The 21268-nt window shown below is 42.2% G+C and overlaps 1 protein-coding gene and 1 long non-coding RNA gene across 3 annotated transcripts in view; one reads left to right on the top strand and one right to left on the bottom strand.

Annotated features, from left to right (window-relative positions):
- dnah9 (dynein, axonemal, heavy chain 9) overlaps positions 1–21268 on the top strand; it is a 585611-nt gene that overhangs the window by 474528 nt on the left and 89815 nt on the right. The window contains exons 63-64 of the mRNA XM_063074264.1: positions 8767–8994; positions 12718–12909. Coding sequence (XP_062930334.1) covers positions 8767–8994; positions 12718–12909 — 420 coding nt within the window. The remainder of the gene's footprint in view (positions 1–8766; positions 8995–12717; positions 12910–21268) is intronic.
- LOC134360203 (uncharacterized) overlaps positions 7388–21268 on the bottom strand; it is a 62223-nt gene continuing 48342 nt past the window's right edge. The window contains exons 4-5 of one of the 2 annotated variants that reach the window (XR_010021274.1): positions 13321–13366; positions 7388–8552 (exon numbers count right to left, since the gene is read on the bottom strand). This is a non-coding gene — a long non-coding RNA (uncharacterized LOC134360203). The remainder of the gene's footprint in view (positions 8553–13320; positions 13367–21268) is intronic. The other variant, XR_010021273.1, reaches the window with a different exon arrangement.

Consider the following 21268-nt stretch of genomic DNA (forward strand, 5'->3'; position numbering starts at 1 on the left):
AGCAGGGAAACGTCCAGTGTCCTTGATACTACATCTGCAATTGCATCAGATGCAGCTTCCTCAGACCTTGTTAAGGAATTGGAGCTGGAATTAGATGATTTCTGGATCAATCGGGAGGCTGGGGGTTGATTAACAGGACATGCAGGGATATAGCTATGCACAAGATGCAGGACACAGGTAATAACTGGGTGTCCAACCGGAGAGGGAAAGTTCCCCTCAAAAACAGTTACATCGCTTTGGATAATGTTGGGTAGAATGACTTAGCAGAAAAAAGCCACAGTGGTCAGGTCTCTGGCACCGAGTCTAGCTCTGTGGCTCAGAAGGGGAGTGGGGAGAAGTGGAGTGCTGTAGTGACAGGGGATTCCATAGTTAGAGGGGAAGATTGGAGATTCTGTGGACGTAAAAGATACAGCCAGATGGTATGTTGCCTCCCAGGTGCCAGCGTCAGAAATATCTTGATTTGGGTCCACAGTATTCTAAAGTGGGAGGCTGTGCAGCTGGAAATTGTGGTACATATTGTTGCCAACCACATGCAGTAGGTAGGAAAAGGGAGAAGGTCCTGAAGAGAGAATACAGGGATTTAGGTACAAAACTGAAAGGCAGGACTTCCAAGGTAGTAATCTCTGGAGTTCTGCCTCTGTCATACACCAGTGAGGGTAAGAATAGGATGATTTGGCAGATGAATGCGTGGCCTTCTGGATCACTGGGATCCCTTTCAGGGAGGATATGACTTGCACAAAGAGGGCAGCTTAAACATGGGAATCTGAGTGATAGGTTTGTGGATGGGGCAGGTGGTATATGTGGCAGTTGTGGATGCAGTGGATAGTGAGACGGTGAGGAAGGACTGGCAGATGATGGCAAGTTTGCTGTCAATTGGAGGTATTGAAGTGGAACACGGGAGCAAAATCAAAAAGGGTGATGTATACAGGACTGAACGTGTTATATTTGAATGAACATAGTATACAGAATAAGAAGATGATCTTGAAGCCCAGTTAAAAATCAGCAGGTATGACATTGTGAGCATCACTGAGTCAGGGCTTAAAGAAGATCATAGTTGGGAGCTTAACATCCAAGATGCACCTTGTATCAAAAAGACAGGCTGGTTGGGAGAGGGGCTGGGGTGGCTCTGTTGGTAAGCATGAAATCAAATCCTTAGAAAGCAGTGACATAGGATTGGAAGATGTAGAATCCTTGTGGGTAACGTTAAGAAGCTGCAAAGGTAAAAGTTCCCTGATGGGAGTTATATACGGTCCTCCAAACAGTAGCCAGGACATGAGGTACAAATTACAATAGGAGATAGAAAAGGCATGTAAAATAGGAAATGGTAATTTCGATGTGCAGGTAGATTGGAAAACTCAGGCTGGTGCTGGATCTCAAAAGATGGAATTTGTAGAATGCTATGAGATGGCTTTTTAGAGCAACTTGTGGTTGAGCCCACTAGGGGAAAGGCAATTCTGGACTGTTTGTTGTGTTATGAACTAGGTTTGATTAGGGAGCTTAAGATGAAGCGACCCTTAGGAGGCAGTGATCATAATATGATAGAATTCACCCTGTAGTTTGAGAGGGAGAAGATAAAGTCAGATGTATTATTATTACAGCGGAGTTAAGAGAATTACAGAGGCATGAGAAAGGAGCTGGCCAATGTTGACAGGCATTCACGGATGACGGCAATGGATGATAGGCAATCCTGGATGATGGCAGAACAATAATGGCTTAGAGTTTCAGAGAGCAATTCAGATGGCACGTCAGATACATCCAAGACAGATGAATAAGTATTCTAATGGGATGATGACTCAACTGTGGCTGACAAGGGAAGTCAAAGGCAGCATAAGAGCAAAAGAAAGGGCATATTATTTATGAAAAAAATTAGTGTAAATTTAGAGGATTGGGAAGCTTTAAAAAGCAACTGAAGACAACTAAAGATGCCACAAGGAGAGAAAAGATGAAATGTAAAGCTAAGCAGGCCAATAATATAAAAGAGGATTTCAATAGGTTTTTTATATATATATAAAATGAACGAGAGGTAGATTGGATATTGGAGTGCTGGAAAATGATGTTGGAGAGCCTGTGATGGAAATGGCAGACAAACTGAATAAGTATTTTGCATCAGTCATCACTGTGGAAGACACTAGCAGTATGCCAGAAATTCAGAGTGTCAAGGGGCAGAAGTGAATGTAGTTTGCTAAAGTAAATGCGCTTGGGAAACTGAAAGGTAGACAAGTTACCTGGACCAGAAGGACTACACAGCAGGGTTCTGAAAGAGGTAGCTGAAGAGATTTTGTGGAGGAATTAGTAAATATTTAATTTAATATATTTATTTATTGAGATACAGTGTGGAATAAGCTCTTCTGTCCTTTCAAGCCACCCAGTAATCGCCCAACTACTTGATTTACTCAAAATTACTCAAAATCAGAGATCTTGACACCCAGGAAATTGAAGCTGCTCACTCTCTCCACCTGATCCCTCTATGAGGATTGGTATGTGTTCCTTCGTCTTACCCTTCCTGAAGTCCACAATCAGCTCTTTTGTCTTACTGATGTTGGGTGCCCGGTTGTTGCTGCGACATCACTCCACTAGTTGGCATATCTCACTCCTGTACACCCTCTTGTCACCACCTGAGATTCTATGAACATTGGTTGTATCACTAGCAAATTTATAGATGGTATTTGAGCAATGCCTAACCACATAGTCGTGGGTATATAGAGTAGAGCAGCGGGGTAAGCACACACCCCTGAGCTGCACCAATGTTGATCGTCAGCAAGGAGATGTTATCACCAATCCACACGGATTGTGTTCTTCCAGTTAGGAAGTCGAAGATCCAATTGCAGAGGGAAGTACAGAGGCCCAGGTTCTGTAACTTCGCAATCAGGATTGTGGGAATGATGGTGTTAAATGCTGAGCTATAGTCGATGAATGGCATCCTGACATAGATGTTTGTGTTGTCCACGTGGTCTAAAGCCATGTGAAGAGCCATTGAGACTGCATCTGCCATTGACCTATTGTGGCGATAGGCAAATTGCAATGGGTCTAGGTCTTTGCTGAGGCAGGAGTTCGAACTAGTCATGACCAACCTTTCAGAGCATTTCATCACTGTAGATGTGAGTACTACTGGGTGATAATCATCAAGGCAGCTCACATTATTCTTCTTAGGCACTGGTATAATTGTTGCCTTTTTGAAGCAAGTGGGAACTTCTGCCCATAGCAGTGAGACATTGAAAAGGTCCTTGAATACTCCTGTCAGTCATTTGACACAGGTTTTCAGAAGCTGACCAGACACTCCATCGGGACCTTATGCCTTGAGAGGGTTCAATTTCTTTAAAGACAGCCTAACATCGGCTTCTGAGACAGAGATCACAGGCCATAAGGTGCAGCAGGGATCTTCACAGCTATAGTTATATTCTCCCTTTCAAAGTAACCATAGAAGGCGTTGAATTCATCAGGTCATGAAGCATCGCTGCCATTCATGCTCTTGGGTTTCGCTTTATAGGAAGCAATGTCTTGCAAACTCTGCCAGAGTTGTTGTCCATCCGATGTCGCCTCCAAACTCATTTGAAATTATCTCTTCGCCCTTGAAATAGCCCTCTGCAAATCATACCTGGTTTTCTGGTACAGGCCTGGTTTGCCAGACTTGAATACCACAGATCTAGCCTTCAGCAGACGACGTACCTGCTAGTTCATCCACGGCTTTTGGTTTGGGAATGTACAGTAAGTCTTTGTAGGCACGCACTCATCCACACAGATTTAACGAGGTCAGTAACAACTGCAGCATACTCATCCAGGTTTGAAGATGAATCCCTGAATACAGTCCGGTTCACCAATTCGAAGCAGTCCTGTAGGCACTGCAGTGCTTCCCTTGTCCATCCCTTCTTGTTGCTGCAGTCTTCAGTCTTTGCCGATACTGAGGGAGTAGAAGTACAGCCAGGTGATCAGACTTCCTGAAGTGAGGGCATAAAATAGGACACCCTCATTCATCATTCATCAGTGAGTCAAGAGTTATGGGGAGAAGGCAGAATAGCAGGGTTGAGAGAGAGAATAAATCAGCCATGATGAAATGGAGGAGGATGCTTCATATTCTGAATGGCCTAATACTGCTGCTATATGTTATGGTCTTACAGCCACTGAATAATATCTGGGACCACCTGCTGAAGGATTGCATCCTCAGCAAAGTATATGTTCTCTAAATGGGTAAGTGACTGAAATGAAAGTCATAGGCAGAGGGTGAAAATGATAGCTTTCAGTTTGCAACTATAGATTTAATAGGGTCATTGAGTTCACAGATGATGTGAGAGACAGGGAGAGAAGTGTGCACCTGATTAGTCAGGGCATATACAGGCGTACTAACATTCACTTCCAAGTTATATGAAAGACAATTCATCAGACTGTAACCCCTCAAGAATCAAGTCTCAAAAGCAATTCTTGATATATTGGATGAGCCAGTAATTCTCGGCAATTCCTCTGTGACACACAGCTTAATGAGTTGGGGAAAAGGAAAGGATTGTTTCATTATTGCTTTGGGTTCCCTTATATTTTCTTGCATTTCAAATATCCAATGATCAAATAGATAGCAAAGAGAGAGGAATAATTAAAAAAAAGAGAAATGGGTTGGGAGAGAGATGAATTAATGATATGTCCAAACATCCAGCAAATGTTATGGATAAATGCATTTTGTTGTAGGGGATCATCACAGCACAAAAACAAGCATCAGGTAATTTACTTGTGACTGAAAACCTTTCAGAGTTCATTCTAAAATGGTAATCTGACTTAGAAATCTGATGTAAAAATTCACCTTCAGTCTCTTTGTCCAATCTTAATCTGCTCACACATGACTGCATGGCTAAAGACTCAAGTAATCACGTTGATCACTGCTGAGCCAACAGTGGTGGGGCTCATTACCAACCACAATCAGACAGCCTACAGATAGGAGGTGGAAGAGAGGCAGAGTGTCAATCAACTAACCTCTTCATGGGCAACAAGGCAAAGGAGATGATTATATGGTCAGGAGAACTTGAACCACTCAACCCCCCCCCCTCACTTTACATCGGTGGCACAGCAGTGGAAATTGTAAGCAGTTTCACACTACTGGGAGTGCACATCTCACACAATCTCTCGTGGTCCCAGAACATATTCTTCATAGTCAGGAAAGCACACTTGTGCCTCTACTTTTTGAGGAGGCTAAAGAGAGTTGGATTATGCACATCTATGCTGACGTCATTTTACACATGTCAGTCGAGAGCATCCTGACAAACTACAACACCGCTTGGTATGGAAACTGCACTGGGTGTAAGAAGGCACTTCAACAGGTAGTCAAAACTGTCCAATGCCTTACTAGCATCAGCCTACCCACCTTAAGGAACATACATATAGAAAGATGCTGGCAAAGGTCCAGTAACATCATGAAAGATCCCACACAGCCTGCTCAGGGACTGTTTGCACCACTCCCATCAGGGAGACAGCTACGTACCATCCACACTAGGACCACCAGACTCAAAAACAGCTACTACCCCAAGCAGTAAGGCTGATCAACAGCTCCAATGATGAACCCACTGGTTGATACCCTTAGCCATCACTACTTTATTATTTCCTGTCAGACACTTTATGTACAGACACTCCTGTGCCTAGCATTACTTTATGGACATGCAATCAATGTATAGAAGCTGTCTTATGTACTTATATTTATTATGTATTTTATTGTTATTATTGTGTTCTTTATCTTTTGTTTTTTTTTTATGTTGCATCGGATCTGGAGTAACAATTATTTTGTTCTCCTTTACCCTTGCGTACAGGAAATGACATTAAATTATCTTGAATCATATTGTGAGATTGAGTCCATTTGATTATACTGGGGAACCATTCAATTGTTTTATGACAGTGGGTAGAAACTGTCCTTGATCCTGGTAGTATGTGCTTACAAGCTTCTGTACCTTGTGCCCCATGGAACAGGGGAGAAGAAAGAATATCCAGTGTGGATGGATATTCTTTCTGGCAAACTCCAGCTGAGATTTCATGTAAGTTTGTTTTTCAACAGTGGCTTTTTCTTTGCCACTCTCCCATAAAACTGTGACTGGTGAAGCACCCGGGCATCAGTTGTTGTATGCAAAGTCTTTCCCATCTCAGCCACCGAAGCTTGTAACTCCTCCAGTTGTCATAGGTCTCTTGGTGGCCTTCTTCATAGTCCCCTTCTTGCATGGTCACTCAGTTTTTGAGGATGGCCTGCTATAGGCAGATTTACAGCTGTGCCATGTTCTTTCCATTTCTTGATGATTGACTTTATGATATCCTAAGGGATATTCAATAACTTAGAAATGTTCTTGTATCCATCTCCTGAGTTGTGCTTTTCAATAATCTTTTTGCAGAGTTGCTTCGAGTGTTCTTTTGTCTTCATGGTGTAGTTTTTGCCAGGATACTGTCTCGGCAGCAGGTGGACTTTCCAGATACAGGTGTAGTTTTACTACAGTCAACCTTGATTGCACACAGGTCTCCAAAAAGCAGATCTCTATTTACCTAAATATGTGACTTCTGAAACAAACTGGCTGCACCAGTGATGATTTGATATATCATATTAAAGGTGGGTGGGAGTGGTAAATATTTATGCAATCAATTATTTTGTGTTTTACACTTGTAATTAATTTAGATCACTTTGCAGAGATCTGTTTTCACTTTGACACGAAAGAGTCTCTTCCTGTTGATCAGTGCCAAAAAAGCCAAATTAAATCCACTGTGATTCATTGATGTAAAACAATAAACCATGAAAACTTACAAAGGGGAGTGATTATTTTTAATAAATAGTCCTCTAACCCTCAAGACAGGCCATCTTCTTCAGCCTCCAGCCTCCAGCAGAGTAGTGGATTCACAGATATTGGGCCTTTAACTTTCCCGGTGGGCTCCCAGAGATTTGCTAGCTCAGATCTCCAGCCATTGGTCCTCAATTTCTGGCCTTCCAATTGAACTGCGGGCTTCAATTTGGACTTTTGATCAATCTTCGTTATCATCCCAGGACTCATCAATGACAATGTATGAGGTACCTGGATGAGGAACTGAACTTCAGGCTTTGAGATTTGCAGTTTGATTTCCCATGTGGTAGCAATGCCATAGAGAACCATTGCATGTCTACCCTCATTTGTTCAGTGTGTCTTTAACTTTTACGTTTGTAAGCTGTAATATGGAAGTTTGAAATGCATCAGAGGCCAGGTGCCAGTGCACTACTAGATTCAATGCTGATTCCATTGATGGTTCTGGACTGCCCTGTGCTGAAGGACGAGATGCACTCCATATATGGTCTCTCTGCTTTATAACAGCATGGCTAATGTATAAGTAATGACACAATTTATTTAAAAGGCGTCTCTGACTTTCATTCAGCAGATAATTTATTTATATTGCTTTGCCTCATTTCATATTTATGCTTCAATTAGTTTATTATAATATACTTTAAATACATTTAATGTTTCTATTTCAATTATTATTTAAAATAATTTTAACTGTTTAAATCCATTCATACAGATTTTAAATGCCTCTGAAAAATAGATTAGATACAGATGAGCTATCAAAGGCTAAGAACTATGCTGGAGACACAAGGAAAGCTTCTTGTTCTGTTGCGTGAGACTTGGTCACCCATTGTAGTTGCTCTGCCACACAGAATGGTCCAGGAGCAGAAGTCTCCAGTGCAGTAGATACTATGAATGCTGTGTTCCATAGGATTAGATGCAGGCTATGTTGAGCATGATCAAGCTCAATGAGAAATTCAGCATTTATGAAAGTAATTACCAAATTTGAATGAAATGTCTCTTAGTCGGCAACAAGAAGTAAGGGTGGAAAGAGTAGTGATTTCAACCATCATTTTCCAATCCTTCCTGACTAGAAGATTAGGAAACTTGCAACATTCCACCTTTGTTTAAAAGGATGTAGAGGGGGAGAATTTATAAAATAAGTAATTACAAGTCAGTAAGACCAAAATCAATATTAGGCAGATTGCTGGGAAAGAACTTTAAGTGAAGATCTAAGTTATTATTTAGGAAGGTACTGTTTTATCAACAACAATCAGCTATGATAAAGTTTGCATAGGTGTTGAAAAACTTTTGACAAACTCTCACAAAGTAAAAGTTCATAGGATTCAACAGAAATGGACAACATAGTCCTGAAATTGGCTCAGTGTCATAAAGCAACAGATAATAGTTATGACTTGAAGTGGTTTGCATGTGGTCACTTGACTTTTGTTTCACACCAATTATTCAGGCAAGTAAAGAAATATATATTAGAAAGTTTATGGACAGTACAGAAACTTGACAATATGGTTGGCGGAAAGAAAGCAGGAGTCTCAGGATGATATTAATGTTTTGGGCCATAAGTGACAAATGGAATTGATTCAAGGGAAGCATGTTGAGACAAAGCATTTCAGAAACATCTACATGATAAGTAAATACAGAGCGAATAATCATATAAGGACAAATGTAGAGAACAGAAGGCTGGTTCAGGTGGAAACAGACATTTTTTCTGGGGAGTTTGATGTTTTCCTTTGAACAGGTTGGTTCCGTCGTTCTTGCTTGTTTTGTAACTGTCTGTGGAGGAAAACAAATTTCAGGGTTTTGCACTGCTTGCAACTGTAATAATAAATATACTTTGAATCTTTGAATTATTAAATAATTACCAGATGAACTTGTGGTATGCCATAACCCCTATTTTCCTGGTGGCTTTATTTTAATTAACTGTTAGAGACTATGTAAATGTGAGCTTTCAATTGACACTGGCTGCTTCAATGATTTTCCCTTGCAGAATATCCATCTAGTTGCAAAGTGGCTCAACAGCCTGGAGAAGAAAATGGAGCAACACAGTGAGAACAGCCATGAAAACTTCCGTGTCTTTATTAGTGCTGAGCCCGCCCCCTCACCTGATGGCCACATTATCCCTCAAGGTATCTTGGAGAACTCAATCAAAATCACCAACGAGCCCCCAACAGGAATGCATGCTAACTTGCACAAGGCTTTGGACAACTTCAGTCAGGTAATTTATGGCATGGATGCAGCAAATCCACTACCCTCTCATAAGAATACTGAAAATTTCAGCTTAATTTAAAATGTCAAAAGTAATATTGTTTGATGCTTCTGACCTCTATGTAATCCTTTACATATCACGGAATAGACATAATTGGAGTGTCCTTTGACACTCTGCTCCAGATAGCTGATCTAACATGCCAAGCACTGCAAGGTATTAATATGGTCAACAGTTGAGAACACTACAGTGTGCATGTTCAAGTACTTTGCTCCCTTCAGAGCACGCTCATGAAACATTGTGTTGTATCTGAGAGAACATAGCTACTGTTTTTCAGTACTTTGTGCCTCTATGTAATTGTTTCACTGTATCAGTATGCTGAGTTGGTGTGTACATATTCCACTGGGCCATTACATTCATCTACGCTGAGATGAGAATCTATCATCTGCTTCAATTTTCTGACTTGATTTCCTTTACTTTCATGAATAAATACCATTTGCCCTTGTGCAACACTGAAAATAACATTTATGGATAAAATTTACACTTTTGTTTTATAATCCTGTTGTTTTTGAACTCAATATTTGTCCTTCCAGTTTTCTCTCCAGCATCCCTGAGATGCCAGCCAGTGCTGTCTATGATTTCACAACTGTACAGACCATAAGACATAGGAGCAGAATTAGGCCATTTGGCTCATTGAGTCTACTCTGCCATTTCATCATGGTTGATCCATTTCCCTCTCAACCCCATTCTTCTGCCTTCTCCCCATATCCTTTCATGCCCTGACTAATCAAGAACCTATCAATGTCCACCTTAAATGCACAGAATGACCTGGCCTTCAGAGGCCCCTGTGGCCACAAATTCCACAGACTCCCCACCCTGCAGCTAAAGAAATTCCTCCTCATTTCTGTTCTAAATGGATGTCCCTCAATCTTGAGGCGGTGTCCTCTGATCATAGACTCCCCCCATCAAAGGAAACATCCTCTTCACATCCACCCAATCTAGGCCTATCAACATTTGATGGGTTTCAATTTCTTCTAAATTTCATCTCTGCTCCTATGACAACCCTTTCATTCCTGGAATCATTCTTGTGAACCGCCTCTGAACCCTCTCCAATGTCAGCACAGCCTTTCTTAAATAAGAGCCCAAAACTGATCACAATACTCCAAGCAAGGCCTCACCAGTGCCTTATGCAGCCTCAGCATTACATCCTTGCTTTTATATTCCAATCCTCCTGATGTGAATGCAAACATTGCATTCTCCTTCCTCACCACTAATTCAACCAGCACATTAATCGGTAGGGAATCCTGCACGAGGACTCCCAAATCCCTTTGCATCTCAGATTTTTGAATTTTCGCTCAGTTCAAATCAAGTTTACTTATCATTCAAACCACATATGGATACAGTAAAATGAAAGCGTTCCTCTGGGGCCAAGGTCATTACATACATTCAAAATAGTGAGAAAGAAAGAAAAAAACAGATTGTTACACAAGAAATCCCATGTGTTGTCTAAGTCCCCGACTGACATGAACTAATGGTACAGCTCCTGGCAATCCAGCTTGTCATTCCACCAACTGAACACTGGAGGGCAGCACTGACAGGACAGGCCAGCTTCCAACCGAGAACGGACTCTATGCTACACCACCTCCAGTGGACTGCAGCAGCAGGCAAGCCAGTGGTTTGAGGCCTAATTCTCACTTGATTTAGAAAATAGTCTATACTTTTATTCCTTCTAATAAAGTGCATGACCATGCACTTCCTGACACTTTATTCCATCTGCCACCACTTTGCCTATTCTCCTAATCTGTCTCAGTCCGTCTGCAGCCCCTTGGCTTTCTCAACAGTACCTGCCTCTCCACCAGTCTTCATATCATCTGCAAACTTGGCCACAAGCCATCAATTCCAACTTCCAAATCATTGACATACAATGTACAAATAAATGGTCCCACACACACCCCTGCAGAACACCACTAGTCACTGGCAGCCAATCCAAAATGGATCCCTTTAGTCCCACACATTGCCTCCTGCCAGTCAGCCAATACTCTATCCATGCTGGTATCTTTCCTATAACACCCTAAGGTCTTGTTTATCAGCCTTTATGCGCAACACGTTGTCAAAGGCCTTCTGAAAATCCTAGTTCACAGTATCCACTGATTCTGCTTTGTCTATCTTGCTTCCTATTTCTTCAAAGAATTCCAACAAGTTTGTCCGGCAAGATTTTCCCTTAACGAAACCATGCTGACTTTGTCATGTGCCTCTACGTACTCTGAAAGCACATCCTTAACAATTGACTCCAACATCCTCCCAACTACTGAGGTCAGGCTAACTGGCCTTTAGTTTCCTATCTTTTGCCTCCCTCTCTTCTTGAAGAGTGGAGTGACATTTGCAACTTTCCAGTCCTCTAGAACCATGCTAGTCTATTGATTCTTGGAAGAACATTACTAATGCCTCCACAATCTCTTCAGCCACCTCTTTTAGAACACTGGGATGTAGTCCATCAGGTCCACATAACTTATCTGTCATCCAATCTTTTAGTTTCCAAAGTATCATGTTCCTAATAATAGTAGCTGTGCTCACTTCTGCCCTTGACACGCTCGAATTTCTGCCATACTACTAGTGTCTTCTACGGTGAAGAGTGATGCAAAATACTTATTCACCATTTCCTTGTCCCCCATTACTATCTCTCCAACATCACTTGCCAGTGGCCCAATATCTACTTGTGCCCATACTAAATATCACGTTTTTATGGCTGAGATCTAACTTGGATTTCAAGAATATTTAAACTTTTGAGAGGAATCAGAACCAAATATGATCCTGGATACACTTGTGCATTTAATGCTTTAGGCCACCGGACGTGAACTGGAGAAGTATTTTCATTCGCTTTTACTGCTGTCTGGAAGGAAAGAAAGCCCCTATGCTTACCCTGGACAGAGTGTAGCAAGTTCTTGTTCTGGTTAAAGCATAATTGCACTATAAAGTACTTTCAGCTCAACCACAGGGAAGTTCAGATTGGTACAAGACTCATTGTTTTTTATCAATAGAGAACAGACTTCCCCATAAATTAGGCTACCATCTCTCCATTTGAACCAATCTCCATCTGATAAACTAAGTTCTTATTTGAAGATATGTCTGCCCTAGGAAGCTCACGTAAATAAAAACTTTAATGGTTCCAGTGAGTACAAAAGTCAAATTTTAATTTAATGATTACAACAACTTTGGCTGATGAAAGATTGTTCCACTTTGCTGAAATCTAATAAATGTTATTGGTGAGTAGTAATAGGCCAGTTTTAAATGTCGGGTACATTCAAATGATGGGAAATTTTGCAGATATTTGATTACTAATAGGCATCATACAAATTACAAAAGTTTTCTTCAAAAAGAAGAGAGTCTCTAACAAGTTGTTTTAAAAAATTTTGTTTCAATCTATCTCATGTCATAGGTTATGTTTTGCACTTTGTTAAGAGCAAGTTCAATGTTTTGCTAAAATCCAAGAAAGCTCCTTTTGCTAAGTATCCATCTGACATGATTAATTCTTGCTAAGTGTAAAGATATTTAGAAAATTTGTATAGTAGGACTTTGTAGCAAATTTCCTTGTTTGCAGTAAATTGTAATGTAGTCATGCATTTATTAAAGCAGCTTACATTGATTTTCTGTGTACAGTAAAATAAAATCTCCTTAGAAAATTATCATTATTTGAAAATAATGCAAGCCTGTGCATGTTTCCACTCTTCATCCTAGGACACATTGGAAATGTGTGCACGAGAGAATGAATTTAAGAGCATTCTCTTTGCTCTTTGCTACTTTCATGCAGTTGTAGCAGAGAGGCGTAAATTTGGACCACAGGGTTGGAACCGATCTTATCCATTCAACACCGGAGATCTCACCATCTCAGTTAATGTTCTGTACAACTACCTGGAGGCAAATGCAAAGGTAAAACATGGATGCATGATATGAGGGAAGTGGGTTATGTCATGGATTGACGCATGAGCATGTAAAATTTAAATAGCAAGCCACCTAGTTTAGTGGGATGAAAACCTTTGTTTGCTGTCTGCATTGTAATTTCAGCTGCCAAAATATGGAGAAGTTTTCCATAATTCAGTACTGATCTCAGTCAAACACATTTTTTGGGGGTGACATTGGGGTTGTTCATGAAGGATGATTCAGAGGATAGAAATGTTGCATTATGTAACTTTTCTCTGCACACGTGTGCTGAATTTTATATGATTCCATGCCATTGACACGTAACTTATTGCATCACCAAATATTCGATAGACATTTGCATAATATTGAAAACAATCTATTAAAACAATTTTCTCAACTGCTTAGAGTTTAGATTCCTACCTTGATTAAGTCAGTCAGTCTGGACACTAATTCCATTTAGAAGTTTCTGCAAAAGGGTGGTTCAGAAGTTTGAGTAAAAAAATTACCAAACTGAGCTCTATCACCTGCTCTCTGAACTATTATGCTACAGTTCCCAAGGAGACACTGGACTGCATTGAGAGATAGTGAGTTTAAAAGAAGTGAGCAGAGCAGTTGGCACATTTTTGCATTTCACAGTTCCCAAGTAAACACTGAATTGCACATAATTAGGCATTTGGCAAGTTCCAATAAAAAGAAGTTTGGTTGAAGCAGGCATCCCTTGTGGGAGCTCCCACTGTGTGAGCGAGCCAGTGTTAGAGTGGAGAGTTGAGGCTTAGGCTCTTTGAGACTTTGGTGAGGAGAGGCGTAGGCCGTGGATAATTTATTTATTCTTTTTTTCTTATTGCACATTTAGAACAATAGGGATACCAGGCAGCAGAGTGGAATGCTCCTCTTGCAAGTTGTGGGAAGTCAGGGGAAACTCCAGTGTCCCTGACGACTACACCTGCAGCTTCTAAAAGGCTGTGTAAAAGAGCTGGATGAACTGAGGCTCATTCCGGAGTCTGAGGGGTTGATAGACAGGCCATACGGGGAGGCACTTATACCTAAGTTGCAGGAGTCACACCTGCAACTGTGTGACTGTCAGGAGGGGGAAAGGGGATAGGCAATCACTGCAGACTGGCTGTTCCAGTCAACAGCAAGTATACCTCTTTAGATACTTTTTGGGGAGGGAGGTGATCTAGCAAAGGAAATTCACAGTGGTCAGGACTCTAGCACTGAATCTGACTCTGTGACTCAGAAGTGAAGGAGAGAGGAGAGATAAGTTCAAGTGATAGGGGTTTCATTGGTTCGGGCAACAGAAGGGAAGTTCTATTGGATGAGAATGAGATTTCAAGATAGTATGTTGCCTCCTGGGTGCCAGGGTCAGGGACATCTCACAACGAATCTACAACATTCTTAAGTGTGAGGGTGAGCATCTAGAGGCTGTGGTCCAAGTCGGTAACTATGGCATGGGTAGGAAAGGTGACAAGGTCCTGCAAAGTGAGTTCACGAAGTTGGTGCTAAGTGAGAGGGCAGGACCTCCAGGGTTGTGATCTCGGGATTGCTACCCATGCCACGTGCTAGTAAGGCCAGAAATAAGAAAATTGTACAGTTTATCACGTGGCTAAAGAGATGGTGCAGGATGAAGGGCTTCGGATTTTTGGATCATTGGGCACTCTTGCAGGGAAGGTGGGGCCTGTGTAGAAGGGACAGTGTTTACTTGAACTGGAGGGGGACTAATATGCTAGTGCTGCATGGGGGTGGGGGGAATTAAACTAGAGTTGCAGGGAGATGGGAACCAGAGTGCCGGAACAGTTAGAGGAGAGATTGTTGGATAAGATATCGTTAAGCCTACAGGGTCAGGAAACAAAATATTTATCATGGTGGCACTAATGTTCTGTGCTGTGTGTGTTTCAATGCAAGGAGTACTGTAGGAAAGGTGAATAAGCTTCGGGCATGAATCAGGGCATGGAATTATGACATTGTAGCCATTCGTGAGACTTGGTCGCAGGAAGTGCAGGACTGACAGCTCAATGTTCCAGGGTTCTGTTGTTCTTAATGTGATAGAGCAGGAGGGATTAAAGAGGAGGACTGGCATTACTAGTCAGGAAAAATGTCACTGCACTGCTCAGTAAGGACAGAGTGGCAGACTCGTCTAGTCAGTTTTATGGGTAGAAATGAGCAATAAGAATGGTATGACCTACAATTTGCCTACCAGCACAACTGATCAACAAATGGCTCACTCACCTGGAGAAGAGGGATGATGTTCTTGGACTACAGATCAGCATTCAACCCCATAATTCATCCCAGGCTGGACACTGAGCTCAGAGACCTCAGCCTGCATCCTGCTTTGTGCAGCTGGATCCTGGACTTCCTGTGGGATCGCTGACAGTGGTAAGGATGGGCACCCTCACCTCTGCCCCTCAACACAGGAGCCCCCCAGAGCTGTGTCCTGAGCCCCCTCCCTATACACCCAGGACTGTGTTGCCACACACAGCTTCAGTCTGCTGATCAAACTTGCAGATGAAACGACATTGATAGGCCTTATTTCCAACAATGATGAGACAGCCTGCAGAGGAGGTCAATGCCCTGAGTTTGACATGAGTCCCCGATTCCTCAGGACTTTCTACAGGGGCACCATCAAAAGCATCCTGAGTGGCTGTGTCACTGCCTGGTACGGGAACTCTACTACCCTTAATCACAGGGCACTACAGAGAGTGGTGCGGACAGCCCAGTGAATCTGTGGATGTGAACTTTCCTTTATTCAGGTCATTTACAGCAGCAGGTACATAAAGACGGCCAGGAGGATCATCAGGAACTGCAGCCACCCCAACCACAAACTGTTTCGGCTGCCTCTGTCTGGTCAATGGTACTGCAGCTTCTTTCACCAGCCCATCAGATTTATCAATACACATCGATCTTATTGCATATCCGATGTTCATACATGCATACAAAACAATTATGTATACAATCTTAGTGTTTGGGCAATATCCTCCTACACTGCCCTTCCTTATTGCTTGTATATTGTGACAGAGACAGAACATAAAAAATTTACTCTCTCATGTTGTGAGATGGATGTAAGAAATAAAATAAATAAAATTCCAAATCATAATAAATGGGATTATATTATAGACCACCTAACAGTCCGTGTGATTTAGAGGAGGAAATCTGAGAAACATAAGGTTGTGATGTAAGGTGATTTTAACTTTCTGCTTATTGACTCGGAATCCCATTCTGTTAAAGGGCTGGATGGGAGAGAGTTTGTCAAATGTATTAAGGAAAATTTCCTTAATCAGTACATAGAAGTCCCAAAGACAGTGAGTGTGTACTAGTCTCCTATTAGGGAATGACTCAAGACAGGTAACAGAAGTTTGTGAGGGAACCCTTTGCACCTAGTGATCATAGTCATTGCTCTCAAGGTAATTATGGAAAAGGATAGGTCTGGTCTTGAGTTGAGATTCTAAATTAGAGAAAGGCCAATTCAGAAATGATCTGGCAAGTGTGGGAGGCCTTTAAAAGTGAAATTTTCAGAGTACAGAATTTGTAAGTTTCTGTCAGAATATAACACAAGGATAACAGGTTTCGGGAACTTTGGTTTTCGAGAGATATTGAGACCTTGGTGAAGAAATTGAAGGAGGTTCATAGAGGGTATAGGCAGGTTGGTATTAATGAGGTTCTTGAGGAGTATAAGAAATACAAGAGAACACTTAATAAAGAAAACAGAAAGGCTAAAAGAAGGCATGAGGTTTCTCTAGCAGATAAGGCGAAGGAGAATCTGAAAGATTTCTATGGATACACAGCATTAAGAGCAAACGGATAGCAAGGGACAAAATAGGTCCTCTGGAAAATCAGAGTGCTAATCTATGCATGGAGCCAAAGGAGATGGAAGACATCTCAAGTAGATTTTTTGCATCTGTCTTTAATCGGGAGACTACACAATCAATAGAAGTGAGGCAAGGCAGCAGTGAGGTCATGGACCCTATTCAGATTACAGAGGAGGAGGTGATTGATTTCTTGAGGCAAATTAGAGTGCATAGGTCACCAGGGACTCACAAGGTGTTACCTTGGTCCTGTGGGAAGCTAGTGCAGAAATTGCCATGGCCCAAGCAGAGATATTTAAATCATCCTTAGGCACGGCTGAGGTTCCAGAGGATTGGAGATAGCTGATGATCTTCTGCTGTTCAAGGAAGGCTCTAAGAATGAGCCAGGAAATTAAAGGCCGATGAACCTCATATCAGCAGTAGGAAAGTTTTGGAAGGTATTCTAAGATACCAGATGTGTAAGTACATATCTGGATAGGATAATCAACATGGCTTTATATGTGTAAGGTCATGTCTAACCAATCTTATAGAGTTTTTATCAGTAAGATACCAGGAAAGTTGATGAAGGTAAGGCTGTGGATGTTGTCTACATGGACTTTAGCAAGGCCCCACATGGGAATACAGATCCAAAATTCCTTGAAAGTATTGTCACAGGTACTGTAGATAAGGTTGTAAAGAAAGCTTTTGGCACTTTGGCCTTCATAAATCAATTTATTGAGTACAGGAGTTGGGATGTTAAGCTGAAATTGCATCAGATATTGGTGAGGCCCAATTTAGACTATTATGTGCAGTTTTGGTCAGCTACATACAGGAAAGATGTCACTCAGATTGAAAGAATGCTGAAAAAATTTACAAGGATGTTGCCAGGACTTGAGGACCTGAGTTATAGGGAAAGGTTGAATAGTTTAGGACTTTAATTCTGAGAATATAAAAGATTGAGGGGAGATTTGATGGAGGTATACAAAATTATGAGGGGGTATAGATAAGATAAATGCAAGCAGGCTTTTCCATTGAGGTTGGATGAGACTACAACTAGGTTGGGTTAAGTGTGAAAGCTGAAAAGTTTAAGGGAAAAATGATGGGGAACTGTTTCACTCAGGGTATGGTGAGAATATGCAACAATCTGCCATTGCAAGTTGTGGATATGGGTTTGATTTCAACATTTAAGAGAAATTTGGATACGTACGGACGGCTATGGTCTGGGTGCAAATTGATGGGTCTAGGCAAATTAATGGTTTGGCATGTACTAGATGTGACAAAGAGCCTGTTTTTGTACTGTGGTGTTGTATGGCATTATGAATCTGTAACTAAAATAAAAACAAGAGAGTAAAAGAGAGGCAAGACTGCGCAGTCGCGTGACGCCAGCCAGTAGAGCGGGAAAAGTTTAAGAAGAAGACTGCCACATCCAGTGGGCAGCAGAGTGAGAGGTAGCAGAGTGATAGGGCTCAATGGGCTTAGGTGGTAACGAGGCGAGGTAGGTCTACCTGTGTTAATTGCAGAAAGAAAGTAGTATGTGTGTGAGGCCGGTTTCTTCCAGACTCCCGGACGGCCATATCTCTACCCAGTGTGTTGAGCTCCAGCTCCTAAGGGACCGAGTTAGGGAACTGGAGATGCAGCTTGATGACCTTCGTCTGGTCAGGGAGAGTGAGAAGGCGATAGAGAGGAGTTATTGGCAGGTGGTCACACCAGGGGCACAGGAGACAGACAAGTGGGTAACAGTCAGGAGAGGGAAGGGGAAGAGTTAGGTACTAGAGATTACCACTGTGGCTGTAACCCTTGACAATAAGTACTCCTGTTTGAGTACTACTGGGGGAGACAGCCTACCTGGAGGAAGCAACAATGGCCATGCCTCTGGTACAGAGTATGGCCCTGTGGCTCAGAAGGGTAGGGAAAGAAAGAGGAAGGCAGCAGTGATAGTGGACTCTATAGTTAGGGGGCCAGACAGGCGATTCTGTGGACGCAGGAAAGAAACACGGATGGTGATTTGCCTCCCAGGTGCCAGTGTCCGGGATGTTTCAGATCGCGTCCAAGATATCCTGCAGTGGGAGGGAGAACAGCCGGAGGTTGTGGTACATATTGGTACCAATGACATAAGTAGGAAAAGGGAAGAAGTCCTGAAAAAAATCTTTAGGGAGTTAGGAAGGAAGTTGAGTAGCAGGACCGCAAAGGTAGTAATCTCAGGATTACTGCATGTGCCACGCAACAGTGAGTATAGGAATAGAATGAGGTGGAGGATAAATGCGTGGCTGAGGGATTGGAGCAGGGGGCAGGGATTCAGATTCCTGGATCATTGGGACCTCTTTTGGGGCAGGTATGACTTGGACAAAAAGGGCGGGTTGCACTTGAATTCCAGGGGAACCAATATCCTGGTGGGGAGGTTTGCTAAGGCTACTGGGGAGAGTTCAAACTAGAGTTGTTGCAGAGTGGGAACCGAACTGAAGGGGCTGGGGAAGAGTAGATTGGCTCACAAATAGAGAAAGCTTGGAGACAGTGTATGAGGGAGGATAGGCAGGTGATAGAGAATGGACGTGCTCAGATGGACGTGCTCAGATGGACAGTTTGAGATGTGACTATTTTAACACAAGAAGTATTGTGAACAAAGCGGATGAACTTAGAACATGGATCAGTACTTGGAGTTATGATGTGCTAGCCTTTACAGAGACTTGGATGGTTCAGGGACAGGAATGGTTAATTCAAGTGCCGGGTTTTCGATGTTTCAGAAAGGACAGGGAGGGTGGAAAAAGAGGTGGAGGTGTGGCACTGTTGATCAGAAATAGTGTCATGGCTGCAGAAAAGGTGGACGTCATGGAGGGATTGTCTATGGAGTCTCCGTGGGTAGAAGTTAGGAACAGGAAGGGGTCAATAGCTCTGGTGGGTATTTTTATAGGCTGCCCAATAGTAACAGGGATATTGAGGAGCAGGTAGGGAAATAGATCCTGGAAAGATGTAATAATAACGGAGTTGTCGTGATGGGAGATTTTAATTTCCCAAATATCGATTGGCATCTCCCTGGAGCAAGGGGTTTAGATGGGGTGGAGTTTGTCAGGTGTGTTCAGGAAGGTTTCTTGACACAATATGTAATTAAGCCTACAAGAGGAGAGACTTGTACTTGATTTGGTATTGGGAAATGAACCTGGTCAGGTGTCAGATCTGACAGTGGGAGAGCATTTTGGAGATAGTGATCATAATTCTATCTCCTTTACAGTAGCATTGGAGAGAGATTGGAACTGACAAGTTAGAAAAGCATTTAATTGGAGTAGGCGAATTATGAGGCTATCAGGCAGGAAATTGGAAGCTTAAATTGGGAACAGATGTTCTTACAGAAGAAATGTGGCAAATGTTCAGGGGATATTTGTGTGGAGTTCTGCATGGGTACATTCTAATGAGACAGGGAAGTTATGGTAGGGTACAGGAACCGTGGTGTACAAAGACTGTAATAAATCTAGTCAAGAAGAAAAGAAAAGCTTACAAAAGGTTCAGAGAGTTAGGTAATGTTAGAGATCTAGAAGATTATAAGGCTAACAGGAAGGAGCTTAAAAAGGAACTTAGGAGAGCCAGAAGGGGGCATGAGAAGGCCTTGACGGGCAGAATTAAGGAAAACCCCAAGGCATTCTACAAGTATGTGAAGAGCAAGAGGATAGGACGTGAAGGAATAGGACCTATCAAGTGTGACAGTGGGAAAGTGTGTATGGACCTGGAGGAAATAGCAGGGGTACTTAATGAATACTTTACTTCAGTATTCACTATGGAAAAGGATCTTGGTGATTGTAGTGCAGACTTGCAGCAGACTGAAAAACTTGAGCATGTAGATATTAAGAAAGAGGATGTACTGGAGCTTTTGGAAAGCATCAAGTTGGATAAGTCACCAGGACCGGATGAGATGTACCCCTGGCTACTGCGAGAGGCAAGGGAGGAGAATGCTGAGCCTCTGGCAATGATCTTTGAATCATCAATGGGGACAGGAGAGGTTCTGGAGGATTGGGGGGCTGCAGATGTTGTCCCTTTATTCAAGAAGGGGAGTAGAGGTAGCCCAGGAAATTATAGACCAGTGAGTCTTACTTCAGTGGTTGGTAAGTTGATGGAGAAGATCCTGAGAGGCAGGATTTATGAATATTTGAAGAGGTATAATATGATTAGGAATAGTCAGCATGGCTTCGTCAAGGGCAGGTCATGCCTTACGAGCCTGATTGAATTTTTGAGGATGTGACTAAACACATTGATGAAGGAAGAGCAATAGATGTAGTGTATATGGATTTCAACAAGGCATTTGATAAAGTACCCCATGCAAGGCTTATTGAGAAACTAAAGAGGCATGGGATCCAAGGGGACATTGCTTTGTGGATCCAGAACTGGCTTGCCCACAGAAGGCAAAGAGTGGTTGTAGACAGGTGATATTCTGCATGGAGATCGGTGACCAGTGGTGTGCCTCAGGGATCTGTTCTGGGATCCTTACTCTTCGTGATTTTTATAAATGACCTGGATGAGGAAGTGGTGGGATGGGTTTGTAAGTTTGCTGATGACAGAAAGGTTAGGGGTGTTGTGGATAGTGTGGAGGGCTGTTAGAGTTT

The sequence above is a fragment of the Mobula hypostoma genome, chromosome 22 (genome assembly GCF_963921235.1).
Source record: "Mobula hypostoma chromosome 22, sMobHyp1.1, whole genome shotgun sequence".
NCBI lineage: Eukaryota > Metazoa > Chordata > Chondrichthyes > Myliobatiformes > Myliobatidae > Mobula > Mobula hypostoma.